The sequence below is a fragment of the Callorhinus ursinus genome, unplaced genomic scaffold (assembly GCF_003265705.2).
Source record: "Callorhinus ursinus isolate GAN/ISIS: 27379988/994484 unplaced genomic scaffold, GSC_fseal_2.0 scaffold73, whole genome shotgun sequence".
NCBI lineage: Eukaryota > Metazoa > Chordata > Mammalia > Carnivora > Otariidae > Callorhinus > Callorhinus ursinus.
In genome coordinates, this window is record NW_027397135.1 from 5,514,419 (window position 1) to 5,529,000 (window position 14,582).

Genomic DNA, 14,582 nt, shown 5'->3' on the forward strand with positions numbered 1-14,582 from the left:
CTCTGTCAAATAAATAAATAAAGTCTTTAAAAATAAAAATTAAAAAAAATAAAAAAACAGGACACAGTGACAGCTATTAGAAATGATAGTTGGCAGAGTTAGGAGACAGAGCGATGAAAAATTTGCTGATATTCTTCCAGAAATGTGGTGTTTTGGATGGAATGCCATTGCTCTCTGCAACAGTTAAAACAAAGAATTGTTTACCTTGCAGACCAGAATTCTGCCGTTCTCCTTCCTATTTTCATTCATCCCCCACCCCCATCCCACATACTCAACAGGAGAAAAGGTAAGGAGGAAAATTCTGGGAGGGTTACACGTACCCAAAAACAGAGCATCAAGAGGGTGAGGTAAAAATGCTCAACACATGAATTGAGTGTAGCTGCAGGTTAGAGGTGCCTAAGGCAGGTCCGTCAGAGCACATACCCGGGGACTGTGTTGGGGGCGTATTGCCTTTCGTCCTCTGAACACACGTATTAAGTACCCTGTACATGCAAAGCAGTGTAGTAGCATTGGGGAACCAAACATGAGTTACGCTGATATGTGCCTGCCTTTGTGTTTAGGAGAATAAGGGGTGGTGAGCCCCAGTTAACACCCAGTTACTAAATTCTATGTAATTACAAAGGAGAAGTCCAGAATGTATAAATGGTAGGGTCAGACTGTATTGGGGGTGGTCTGCAGAGTTCCGCTTTTACATTCAGACTTAGGAAGAAATTCATATTGCAGCTGAGACCTGAAGGGTGAGTAGCTGTTCGGTGAAATTGCAGTGGGTGCTGGGGGGTTAATGTGGGGCTGCCCTGGTAACTTGAAGACCCAGGGAACAACGGTGTGGGACTTTCTGGGGACAAAGAATGGACTGGCGGTGCTTGGCATGAGATGAGGCATAAGTTGGACTGCCTTTTAAATGTGGGTGACCCCATGGTCGTTCAGCCTCTCGTTGAGCTTAGCCAAATCTCAGCTCTTTTTAGGCTCTTGTGCTCCTTACAGTTAGAATCCAGACTTTGAGCACTTTATATGCTATCAGAGAATCCAACATACTTTCCATCTAAAGTGTAAGTCACATAGGGAGGCTAGTACACAGCTTAAGTTAGGAAGCCCTTATTTACTTTTTGGCATTTTGCCCTTGAAGCTGCTGTGCTTATTAACCTTTGTAGGCATTTCTATCAACAAAAGATAAGAAGTTGATATTTTCTCATTAGTCTGGTGGTTAAGTTTTGGATCTGCTGAAAAAGATTTAGGCCCAACTGGAGAAGAGTGGCCTTTTTAAGCGTATGTGTGTTATCCATTTGGGGGGCAGTGTGTGATGGTTGGAAACGACTGACTTTACTATGCTCAGTCACTTCCTGTGATACATGGCATCCAAGCAGGGTGCCCACGTTATAGATCAGGTGGTTGCCGAGCCAAGCTGTTGACCTTCTCATGACTTAGCTCTTGCCCTCTGCAGTCACGTTGAAAGGGGGGCCCTTCCTGGGTTAGGCCCTGAGGGAGAGTATCCAAAGGCTTCATCTCTGCTCCATGTTTTTTTAGAATTGGGTCCGTGACTAAGGTTGATTATATTCATTTGTTGCCAGCAAATAACAGTAGCTCTACTATTTCCATCTGTTATCACTGCTTTCAGACCATTCTAATTAAATCTCCCAGTCATCAGTTTTTTGAATGAATGATGTTTCGTGGCATTTGGAAAATTTGTCACATAAACTTTTTTGGCTGCAGCTTGTGTATTCCCTTTGTGCTGTGCTAGCAAGTAGCACCTCTGTGTCTTTTTAGCAGCTAAGAACACTTCCTGAGCGTGAAGGTGGTTGGTTTGGCCCCTGGACAGGCTTTGGGCTCCTTGGGTTTGTGGTGGTTTGTGGCGGGTTGGCCAAGTCTTGGCCACACTGCTAAGTGCTCGTGTCTTTTATTTTGCTCTTGGAGATGCAGTCAGTGATAGTGCTGAGACTTGAGGGGTGTTCTAAGGTCTAATTTCTAATGACTCGGAAAGTTTATTTTGGGGAGGATGGAAGTGGGGTCTTTCTTTTTAAAGATTTTATTTATTTGACAGAGAGAGAGAGAGAGAGAGAGCACAAGTAGGCAGAGCGGCAGGCAGAGGGAGGGGGAGAAGCAGGCTCCCCGCTGAGCAGGGAGCCGGACGTGGGGCTCGATCCCAGGACCCCGGGATCATGACCTGAGCCGAAGGCAGCCACTTAACTGACTGAGCCACCCAGGTGCCCTGGAAGTGGGGTCTTTCATGTGGTTTCAGTCGTCATTTTAGTTTTCTTCTAGGCAATGAAATAATGCCTGAGATAAATCTCATTCCGGCTCCCTGAGAGAGATTTGACAGACATAACTAAGACTGGGATTATGAATTATTGTGACACATCTGTACCTCACCAGAAAAAAATGCACAGACGTTAGAAACCTGCAGACCTTATCCAGACCCCAACTTTCTGCTCATTTCCTGTGTCACCTTGCCAGGTGAAGTCACCTATCTGAGACCTTCATTTACGCGCTTGTAAGTACACACACCGCCTAACTCTCAGGGTTGTTAGGCTGTTCGGTGAGATTCCATACGAAGAGTACCCGGAGGAGAGTAGGCATTGCATAAACGGAGATAGAGTGAAAAGATGCTCTACCTCATTAGTCCTTAGGGAAATGCCAGCTAAAACCACAACAGGATACCAGTAGAGTATCAGATGGTTGAGATAAAAAAGCCAGGTAATAGCAACTGTTGGTGAGGCTGTGGAGGAACTGGAGCCCTGACACACTGCAGGTGGGAATGGAAGATAGTTTAGCTGCTAAGGAAGACAGTGTGGAGATTCCTCAAGAAGCTAAACATTGAGTCACCAGATGGCCTGGCAGGTCCACTCCTGGGTATGTGTCCAAGAAATAAAGATGTATCTGCATGCAAATATTCATAGCACCTTGTTCACAATAGCCCAAACAAAGAAACAACTCAGATGAATGGATAAACAAAATGTGGTGCATTCATTCAATGGAATAGTATTCAGCACTAGCAGTGAGTGCACTGCTGATCTAGTTAACAACTAGATGGACAGAATCTAGACATAAAAGGCTATAAGTTTATGATTTCATGTAATTGCACCTTGTGGAAAAGGGAAGACAAAGCTAAAGGACTGATCAGTGTGGCCTGGGGCTGGGATAGGAGCTAGAATCGACTACAGAAGGAAAAGAGAACATTTTGGGGTGATGGAAATGCTCTAAAACTGGATTGTGGTGTTGAATGTACAAAGTATATAAATTTCTAAAAACTCGCCAAACTGTGCATTGAAAATGGGTGGGTGACGTTTATGGTTATGATACCGTGATTTATGCTAAGAAATACGTATTTGGTTTTCATTCCAGTAAAGGCATCTGTTGTTATATTAATGACTTGAGTTTTGGAAAGCATCTAAGGATGGGGAGGCTGGTTGACTGGAGAACCAACCATATGCTGGAATTTTCAGGCCTTCCCCTGATTCCCCAGGAGGGGAAAGGGGCTGGTGGTTGAATGATTACCAGTGGTTGTTGGTTTAATCACTAATGCCTACGTGACGAAGACTCCATAAAAATCCAAAAGGACTGGGTTCAAAGAACTTCTGGGTTGGTGAACACATAGAGATTTGGGGAGAGTGGTGTGTTCAGAGAGGGCATGGAAGCTTCACACCCCTTCCTTTTATCTTGCCCTGTGCATCTTTTCCTTCTGGCTGTTCCTGAGTTATATCTTTTTATAATAAACCAGCGATCTAGTGAGTAAAATGTTCTGTGGGCCATATTAGCAAACTAATGGAACCTAAGGAGGGGGTTGTGGGAACCTCTGATCTATAGCCAGTAGACCAGAAGTCCAAGGGACAAGGGGGAAGGTGGGAAGGGGCACTCTTGTGGGACTGAACCCTTGACCTGTGTGATCTAATGCTGTCTCCTGCTACACAGTGTCAGAACTGAGTTAAATTGTAGGACACCCAGCTGGTGTCGCGGAGTTGCTTGGTGGTGCGGGGAAAGCCCCCACACATCTGGTGTCAGAAGTGTTGTGAGTCATGGAGAGTATTGGAGAAACATAGGAGTGTAAGTTTTCCGACATAATGGTATATACATTGAACCTCATGTTGAGCTAGAACTTGGATCCCGTGACTGTCTCATAAATTATACTTTATGTTGATAACTGTTTTAAAAAAATAACATGTTTTTCAGAACTCTTGTGTTCAAATGGCATGACTAGGAATGCCTGTGTGCCTAAGGGTCTTGAGTCTTTCAGTGGATCCCGTCTTTTAAACTAATTTAGGACTCACGTGCCCTTTGCATCATGCCACAACAGCTTCTGAATATTGTTAGAAGAATTTAAGGCTCAGGTAAAGAGATTTTTGCAAAGTAACCCAAAAGAAAGCACACTGTCCCAAAATAACACTATAAATTTAGACTTGTACTGTCCCATTTTTCCTAAAAAAATACATATTTTTTTACATTGTTAAAATTAAATGTATATAATGTGTTTTTAAAATGACTGCATAAGATGAACATTTTTCATGATGTTAAACTTTTTATAAATACAGTTTTAATTGCTGACTGTATGAGTATTTGTTTCAATACACCCTTTCTAGCTTTGTATATTATTTTTCACGAACTTTGTTCAACTGTTACTTTTTATTTAATTTGTAGTAGAATAATGTTCACTTTTGTTAACCAATTATATTTCCTCATTTTAAATGTCTCTTTATGCCCACTTTCCACTTCTTTATTAGGCTGTAAGTGATCTGCTATCTATCTATTCATTTATTTGTTTGTTTGTTTGTTTATTTATTTATTTATGATTTTATTTATGATTTTATTTATTTGAGAGAGAGTATGAGCAGGGAGGAAAGGGAGAAGCAGGCTCCCCACCAAGCAGGGAGCCCGATGAAGGGCTCGATCCCGGGACCCTACGATCCTGACCTGAGCCAAAGACAGACACTCAACTGACTGAACCACCCAGGTGCCCCAGTGATCTGCTTTTTAAAGTAAAATTTAACAGAAATTTAGAAACAAAATGTTCCATACAGAAATTACATAGAGAAAACTTAGAAATTTGATTACCAAAATGAATAATGAAAAAAATCCTCTCTAATGCCACCAAAAACGTAACTTATTGTCATTACTTTGGCATATATCTTTATATATTATTTCCTCTCTCCTGTGATGTATAACAATTATATGCTATCCCAGTTATGCTATTTTATTGGCTTTATTTTTCTTAGCAAAGTGCTTCCATACAATTGTATATTTTTCTAGAATTTGGTATATGCCTACTGATACATCTTTTGGATGTATTATGATTTTGTTAACCAAACCTTAAGTAGGTGCATTAAAACTTAATACATATAGTACATCATTAGTTTCAGATGTAGTGTTCAGTGATTCATCAGTTGCGTATTATACCGAGTGCTCATCACATCATGTGCCCTCCTTAATGCCCATCACCCAGTTACCCCATCCCCTCACCCCCGTCCCTTCTGCAACCCTCAGTTTGTTTGCCAGAGTCCAGAGTCTCTCATGGTTTCTCTCCCTCTCTGATTTCTTCCATTCAGTTTTCCCTCCCTTCCCGTATGGTCCTCTGTGCTGTTTCTTATGTTCCACATATGAGTGAAACCATATGATCATTGTCTTTCTATGATTGACTTATTTCACTTAGCATAATACCCTCCAGTTCCATGCCGGTCGATGTAAATGGCAGGTATTCATCCTTTCTGAACGCTGTGTAGTATTCCATTGTATATATGGACCACACCTTCTTTATCCATACATCTGTTGAAAGACATCTCGGCTCCTTCCACAGTTTGGCTATTGTGGACATTGCTGCTATGAACATTGGGGTGCAGGTGCCCCTTCTTTTCACTACATCTGTATCTTTGGGGTAAATACCCAGTAGTGCAATTGCTGGGTCATAGGGTAGCTCTATTTTTAATGTCTCGAGGAAACTCCATACTGGTTTCCAGAGTGGTGTACCAGCTTGCATTCCCACCAACAGTGTAAGAGGTTCCCCTTTCTCCTCATCCTCATCAACATTTGTTGTTTCCTGATTTGTTAATTTTAGCCATTCTAATTGGTGTGAGGTGGTATCTCATTGTGGTTTTGATTTATATGTCTCTGATGACAAGTGATGTGGAACATTTTTTCATGTGTCTTTTGGCCATTTGTATGTCTTTGGAGAAATATCTGTTCATGTCTTGTGCCCATTTGTTTTTTGGGTGTTGAGTTTGAGTTCTTTATAGATCTTGGATATCAGCTCTTTATCTGTAGTGTCATTTGCAAATATCTTCTCCCATTCTGTGGGTTGCCTCTATGTTTTGTTGACTGTTTTCTTTGCTGTGCAGAAGCTTTTTATCTTGATGAAATCCCAAAAGTTCATTTTCGCTTTTGTTTCTCTTGCCTTTGGAGATGTGTCTTGAAAGAAGTTGCTGTGGCTGATGTCGAAGAGGTTACTGCATAGGTTCTCCTCTAGGATTTTGATGGATTCCTGTCTCCCATTTAGGTCTTTCATCCATTTTTAGAGTTTATCTTTGTGTATGGTGTAAGAGAATGGTCGAGGTTTATTCTTCTGTATGTAGCTGTCCAATTTTCCCAGCACCATTTATTGAAGAGACTTTTTTCTATTGGATATTCTTTCCTGCTTTGTCAAAGATTAGTTGACCATAGAGTTGAGGGTCCATATCTGGGCTCTCTGTTCTGTTCCATTGATCTATGTGTCTGTTTTTGTGCCAGTACCCTGCTGTCTTGATGATTGCAGCTTTGTAATTTAGCTTGGAGTCAGGAATTATGATGCCCCCAGCTTTGGTTTTCTTTTTCAACATTCCTCTGGCTATTAGGGGTCTTTTCTGGTTCCATGCAAATTTTAGGATTGTTTGTTCCAGCCCTGTGAAAAATGTTGATGGTATTTTGATAGGGATTGCATTGAATGTGTAGGTTACTTTGGGTAGCGCATTTCAAGGTTTTTTGATATGTACTGAAAAATTGTCTTCCTGAGACAATATTTCCAACACTATTATGTGATATGTCTTTTCCCTCATGCCCTCATCAACAGTTGATACTAGGTTGTTTTTTCTTTTTAACAATTTGGTAGTGAAAACCGTACCATTATAATTTACATTTATTTTATTACTAGTGGATTTTATCTATTAAATAGCTTTATCGACCTTTTGTGTTTCTTCTCTGAAGAATTGTTATATCTGTTACTTTTATTTTTTTCCTATTGGGATATTTATCTTTTTCTTATTGAATTATATAAGCTCTTTATTGCTTAAAGATATTAACTTTATTATATTTGGATAGTTTCTTCTATTGTCTGCCTTTTAATTTTGGTTATTGATTAATTTTCATTTCCTGGAGATGAGGATTTTTTTCCTACTTGCATTAAGGACCTTGATGAAGCTCCCCTACCATTCTTCCTTTGAGCAGATAAAGCTAATAAGGAGACTGTCTTCAGAATAAGTTATGAGAGTCCGCAGAATTTTCCCAGGGATATGCAGCTGGGCCTGATTTGTGTCTTGTCTACGTGCCCCTAGAATCTTTAGACAGTGCTACATCTCTAATGATTATTTGCTGGCAATATAGGAATGGCTGATTGATTTCTTCTGTAAGACAGTAGAGGATCTTTTATTTCTGTTGTTTAAAGAGTTTCTCATCTTTCTTTCCTTTAATAAATGATGCTTGTGAGAAGCCTCATACTCTTATTTCTAAAAAAATCAACGTTCCTTGGAGATGAGATGTTCTGAAAAAGAAAATGTCCATACGCCAAAGGATTAAGTAATTAGCACTTAGGGAGTTGATTAAAATTCCAATACAGGAATTTTTACTCCTGTTTTAGTCCAGCATGTTCACTCCTATATATTATTTGAAATTCAGAGACTTTGCTATAATTACCTGGGTGATGGACATTGGGGAGGGTATGTGCTATGGTGAGTGCTGTGAATTGTGTAAGGCTGATGAATCACAGACTTGTACTCCTGAAACAAATAATACATTATGTGTTACTAAAAATTACCTGTTACTGCCTCCATAAATTTTTGCTCTCACTTCAACAAGGACTCTCCCCGCCCTCTGCCTCTGTCCCTGGTCCTGAGCACCAATGCTGCCAGCATCCAGGAGGCTCCCTTTGTTCAGAGTCTGTGCTGAGTGTCAGTGCCCACTCTAATTGGGCTGGAACTGGCTGCAGCCTAGATCCTGGGGCGTGTGTCTGAAGTTCAGCCTTTGATGAGTGAGAAGGCAACACTGAGGCGCAGCAGGGCATCTTTCCCCTTTGACAAAGAGAGTCATCAAATTGGTCCTCCCAGGGCCTTCCCTCCATTTTGAAGCAAGTTGTGAACTTATTTGCCCAGGACATACTAGTGAAGTAAGTTAAAAAAAAAAAAAAAAAAAAAAAAGAATCCTTGCTTTCCAGGTGTCAGTGGGATTCGTTCTGTTAGTGAAGCACTAGGTTACCAGTTTGCTACTCATTTAAAGATCCTGCTCCACCACCCTTTGAACAGAAGGAGAGAGGGTGGAATTCCGATAAAATCCATAGTGTTTTGAATCCTTTCGTCCCTTAACTCTCCACTCGGGTGTGTCCCCAAGTCACAGACAGCTTCAGTTCTCTCAGAGTCACCCGTTTATTACTGTGGTGCAACCTTTCTTTTACCTTGGATCAGGAGAAGGGTGTGCCCTTTTTTTAAACGGTGGTGTCTGGGGCCTCCTGTATTCAGCACAGATGGGCATAGAATAATTTATATTACTGTTGGGGATTAGCAAGGATTTGTTCCTTGGGCTTACTTAGATCCTGGCTCAATATGGATGACTATATTTAGGAGAGCTCAACTACTTTTATAAATATCCTAGTGCTTGAATAATAGATCACTGGGATTCTTCCCTGACTGCAGATGTCTTACAAGCCTTTCCAGGCTAACTCTTAGATTACCCTCAATTGAATGGCTCCTTACACGACGTGGTTCTCACAATCCTGCATATTCTACTTTGTTAATAGTTTATAAATTGTTGCTATTCTTTACGATCTCCTTGAGAAATAGATGGTTATGCTTATTATTACTTTCATTGTACACATGGAAGGAGTATTACGTTATGAGTGCTTTGAGAGTGTACTGTTTACCCAGAACCCTAGAGCACCCTGGCTGTTGAGGATGCCCCATCACTAACAGAGAGCAGCTGACCTGACCTTTCCTAACAAAATATATCTTCTGTTTCAGTAGATGGCCAATCCTTAGGAACCCATGATAGCATCACAGCAGTAACTATGGTAGAATGGGTAGGCCTGCTTTTAGGGTGGACATGACCCTGAAAAGGTTTTTTTTTTTCCCCTTAGTTTATATACTTAAATTTTTTTTAGAGAGGGGCTTGTTTATTTTAGGGTGATTTTGGAAAACTTTCCATGCAAATGTAAGGTACTAGATACATAGAAGCTTTGTCCTCAAGAGGTTTGGAAGCATTGCTTCTCTTTAGATGATAGGTAATCACAGTAGAATGAGTCTTGGAAGTCATTTGTTGCAGAGAATTAGGAAAGCTTGATTCAGGACACACATTTAGAGATAGAATTGTTGGCTGGGTGTGAGATTCAGTGAACTATACCCTGATCTGGCCAGGCATTTGATGCATTCAATCTCGGTTACTTTATAAAGCCATCTTATAAATTCAGCACAGAAGGGAGTCTGTCCTGTTTTAAAAATAAGAAGGCTGAGGTCCAGACTGACTGGCACCATGGCTGGTAAATTCTCAGCATGAGAACCCAGCTCTCTAGGTTTTGATTCATCTTTCTTCTGTGGGACGGATACATCCATTCCTCTTGACTTGGATGTTTTTCCAGGGGACCCTAGCACAGTGCCTTTCTTCTGCCTCTCCCCATATCCACCCCTCTGCTTGCTCATTAGGTCACTCGTGAGAGCCCACCACTGTTTGGGAATGCTTTGGAAACCCCCCTCCCCCTTACGCATCCCTCGCAAACTCCCATTTTGACCACATATCCGAAGTTCCAGCTCTCTGGCTCTGCCCTGAATCCCAGTGCTTATGCTAGATTTGGGGATTGGAATTTATAGGGTTTGCCGGTAGACTTACACTTGGCAGAACCTGGCTCTCAACCCTGGGTGGTTTGTAATAGGGATCTTCCTCTCCACCTCCTAACCTATGGAACCTAATCTTCAGTCTTACTGTCAGGCTCTTGGATTGGTGTGCAAGCTGATTTTGACACCTGGGGTTCAGTTAACAAGCATTTAGCGAAGGAAAGGCTCAACAATGAAAATTCCCAGGACTTCTTAGTCCTCATTCAATGTTTTCAATTGAGTAATGAAGTATGTGACTCTGTGTTCTTCCTATTATCCAGCTGTAAAATGGAATAATACCCCATTTTACCTTTAGTGAAGTATAATATGTGTGTGTGTTATTACAGTGTTAACGTTCCTTACTAAGAAAGCCGTTGTAAAAGTCCAGCTACCAAAAACGATGAGAAGTTGCCTGGATAGTTGCAAATTTCAAAAGCTTAAACTAATTCCAAGTAACGATAAAATGAAACTATGTTTTAGTGGTAGGTAGCTCAGTTCTCAAGGTGTTTTCTGTTTCAGGAAGCGTGACCATAAAATTTTCTTTTTTTTTTTTTTTTAAAGATTTTATGTATTAGAGAGAGATGCCTCTGTGTATGTCACATACCACCACCATGCAGGCAGCTGGGTGTTGAGGTGAAGGAGCGCTGCCTTTCCCAGAGTTGGTCAGCCTGGTCATGGCAGATCTGGGAGCAGGATCCTCTGTCTTGATTGGCTTTTCTTTCTGCCATCCTGTAGTCAAAGGACAGTCTGGGGAGAGGTAGGTGTCAAGTTCAAAGAGAAGTGTGCCTATCTCCAGTAGGGATGGAGAATAAAGAAGAAACATTTAACATGCTACCTGGAAGAACGACCTGGTTTCTCAGCTTATCATAGAGGACGCTAGTGAAATGAATTGTAATTTAGGGCAGAGACCTGAAATTGCTCTTCCTTGCCTAAATAAATTGATTTCTTTGGTTGTCTGAACTTCATTTCTTGAACTGGGCAGAACTAACGTAGTCTAAATTAAACTCATTTTCCATTAATAAAACTGGGTCACTTCAGGCTGCCTGAGTGTGTTTCTGAGTGTCCTGAAGCACATTTTAAAAAACCCAGTGTTTCACGCTCTTTTCATAACCCATTTGATTTAGCCCGTGTAACACATAATATTTGCATTCACCTTTCCCTTGACACTCTGCTTTAGAGTTGGGGTCTGTTTCTGAAACTTCCTTTTAACTGTCAGGAAGACTGTTGCAGGAGGGCATTGCTGTCCATCTGCTAGGGCTAGAAAAGGCAGAGGAAGGATGCCCAGGGCTGGGGGGTTGGGTGAGGCAGTTAGCCCCTGCCTTGCCTAAAGAAAGCTTAGTTCTCGTTATGCCTTTCCTTGTTTTCCTGCTGGTGGCTTTGCACTATAATATTTTGAAGCTATTGTTTATACATAGGGTCCAATGAACTGGATCATGAATGTGGGAAGTTGTGAATTGAAAAAAATGATAGCACAAGCTGAAGAAATTTAGAAAAATCTTGTGCAGGTCCACGAGAGTGTTTCTGCTTGGAGCTCTCACTCAGCGCTTGGTGCACGTACTCTCGGTTGTTGGAGGTGCGTGAGGTAGTCCAGTCCACCAGGGTCGCAGTACACCTGCTCTGCCCTCCGTGTCCAGTGTCAGACTACCTTGGAAAGCACTGGGGAGGCTCTGTTATCTTTCCTGGTCCTCCTCCATTTCTACTTCCTGGGAACGAGGGCGGGGGCGCCCTGGATGCTGGCAAGTGAATCCTGATTTACAAAGCCCTGCACATGTACATCCCCGCTGGGAGAGCCGTGATTTGAATATGGCTTTTGGAATACTCTGAAATATAAAGACCTAGAAATGTTAAAACTGTGGGAAATACTTTTCAAAAATGACAGTTGGGGAAAATGGAAATATTTGTCATATTTTATTTTTAGCATATTTTAGATATTTGAAATATGGGACCATATGAATTTAAGAAAATGGGTTGTCTTTACCTTTTTAATGAACTGGTCATGCCCATATTTTTAGGGATATAAAAGCCTAGAAAAATTATAGGGAAATTGATGTTTTCCCATGTTTTCTTCCCTTTTAAAAAATTAAAGAAGTTAAAAAGTCATCATGGGGACGCCTGGGCGGCTCAGTCGGTTAAGCGTCTGCCTTCGGCTCAGGTCATGAGCGCAGGGTCCTGGGATCGAGCCCCGTGTGGGGCTCCCTGCTCAGCGGGGAGTCTGCTTCTCCCTCTCCCTCTCCCCCTCTCCCTGCTTGTGCGCTCTCTCTTGCTTTCTCTCTCTCAAATAAATAAATAAAATCTTTAAAAAAAAAAAAAAAGTCGTCGTGGGGATGGATCTCCCTCTGATTTCTTGTCTCCCCTAACCCTCTGTTTTCCACACTTCAAGGTATATCAATTCACCCGTCCTTGTGTCTTTTTGTCAGATCTTAACAATATGCAGATGACTTTCCACTGACAGTTTTTCTTCTATTTTCAGTGCACAGAGGCCAAAAAACATTGCTGGTATTTTGAAGGACTCTATCCAACATATTATATGTAAGTATTTGCATTTTTCTGTTGGTTTGATTCTGTGGTCACGTCTTTCTCTGGGAATTATTTCTTTCATAGGTTATAGGACTGGTTATAGGATGGGGGAAAACTCAGTTTGTGGAGGCCATCATCCTTGGTTTCACCTGCCTGTGCTCACAAATGTGCAGGCAACCTCTCTAAGGACACTTTAGTTGGCTCAGATCACTTACTCTGAGGACAGCATGAAATACCAGGTGCTTTGTCCTGGGAGACATGTCCACTCATACATAATTGGTCAAAAGGGCCAGAGTTGTGTTGGTGTATACATACTTTCCTAGGCAAAGGGAATGAGTGTAGGGGGAGTAGAATTCTGAACTTGAGTTGGATAGGAAAAGGGTCCGTTGCTGTGAGTGTGTGTGTGCATATGTGTGTGTTGACAGTAATCAGAAAGGCTGCCTGGCCCTGGGCCCCCTCCCTAGTCAGGGACAGTTAGCCTTTCATGGCTCTTGGCTCAGAGCAGGTTATGCTTCTTCCTGTGCCTGGGTGTCTGCCAGTATTGCTCTAATTAAAGCATTATTGTATTTTGCCCCTGTTGTTTTTATTTTATTTATTTATTTATTTATTTATTTATTTATTTATTTATTTATTTATTTATAATATTGGCTGAGTTAGCCACTGGCTATGCTCAGCCACCTGCCTAGGTGGTCAGATTAACTCTCCAGGTTACCAGTTATTATTTTTTTGTGTGTGTGTTTTGAAGCTCCACAGGTTTTGAGAGGAATGCCCCAAACCAGTTTTTTTCTGAAACTTCTTTTTGGTAGTAAATTTTGTAAAACATGAGATCTTTCAGTAATGTATGTAATTGTATTAGAGCAGAAGCACTGTATATCTTAGCATATAAGGAGATTGGACAGGAAATACATAATAGTAGCAAAGAATGTTATTTCTTAATTGGCCAAGATGTACATTTTTATTACCTGCCATTCTTGTGGAATTTCTGATCTGAAAGAAACCACTATAGGAGGAGAAATGTTGCCTGCCTGTGAATGGGGACATACTGACAAGCAGGGGTCCTTGATGCCTCACATTGGAGGAGTCCTGGCAGAAGGCCTCCACAGCTGCAAAAAGACAAAACCCACTTGGAAAATAAAGCAGCATAAGGACTTTAATTACAGAGTTGTCAGCTTGAAGAAACATGGTTATGGGATAACGTGAAGATAAAATATTCTGGTTCTTAGAACAATGTATATTCCTTAGTAAACTTTAGTTGTTTTTTAGAGAGAGTGTGTGCCACAACGGGGTGAGGGGGGGAGGAGGAGAGAGGGAGAGGCAGAATCCTAAGCGGCCTCCACGCCCAGCACAGAGCTTGACACGAGGCTCAATCTCACGACCTGAGCCAAAATCCTGAGTCGGACGCTTAATGGCTGAGCCACCCAGGTGCCCCTGAAAACAAATCTTTCTCAAATTGCTTTGTAGATCAGCTGATGAATCATTTCCTGGTGGTTTTTAAAAATATTTATTTATTTATTTGAGAGAGTGAGAGCATGCACGCAGGTGAGCATGTGAGCAGAGGAAGAGAGAGAGAGAGAATCCCAAGCGGACTCCCTGCTGAGCGTGAGGCCTGAGGCAGGCTTAGTCTCAGGACCCTGAGATCATGACCTGAGCCAATACCAAGAGTTGGTCACCTAACCCACTGAGCCACCCAGGTGCTCCAATTTCCTGGTCTTTTAGAGTTTGGGAGTTGGAGGTCATTGCTCTTCTTGTGTTTGCGTGTTTGTTTTTGCCTTTATTCATTTACTTATTCCTTCCATATTTGGGAAAGGTTTTTGTATTGACAGCACAGAGACAAGCCCTGTTCTTGTCTTGAGTGTGGTTTGTCTCCTGGTTTGGTTTCCTTTCACATCTCTTTACCACTGGTGAGGGCGGGTTCTAGAAATTAGAAAGTAAAGTCACGCTCTTATTTGAGTGCTGAAGCTAATATAAAAAGTAATAATAGTAACGTTGAGCATTTACTATAGTCTAGGCATTGTCCTGTGCCCCTTACATGAATCA

The 14,582-nt window shown here is 41.5% G+C and overlaps 1 protein-coding gene across 3 annotated transcripts in view; it reads left to right on the top strand.

Annotated features, from left to right (window-relative positions):
* Positions 1 to 14,582, top strand: part of VOPP1 (VOPP1 WW domain binding protein) — a 140,669-nt gene that overhangs the window by 35,346 nt on the left and 90,741 nt on the right. For all 3 annotated transcript variants that reach the window (XM_073886910.1, XM_073886909.1, XM_025853150.2), the window contains exon 2: positions 12,499 to 12,557. In XM_073886910.1, coding sequence (XP_073743011.1) covers positions 12,499 to 12,557 — 59 coding nt within the window. The remainder of the gene's footprint in view (positions 1 to 12,498; positions 12,558 to 14,582) is intronic.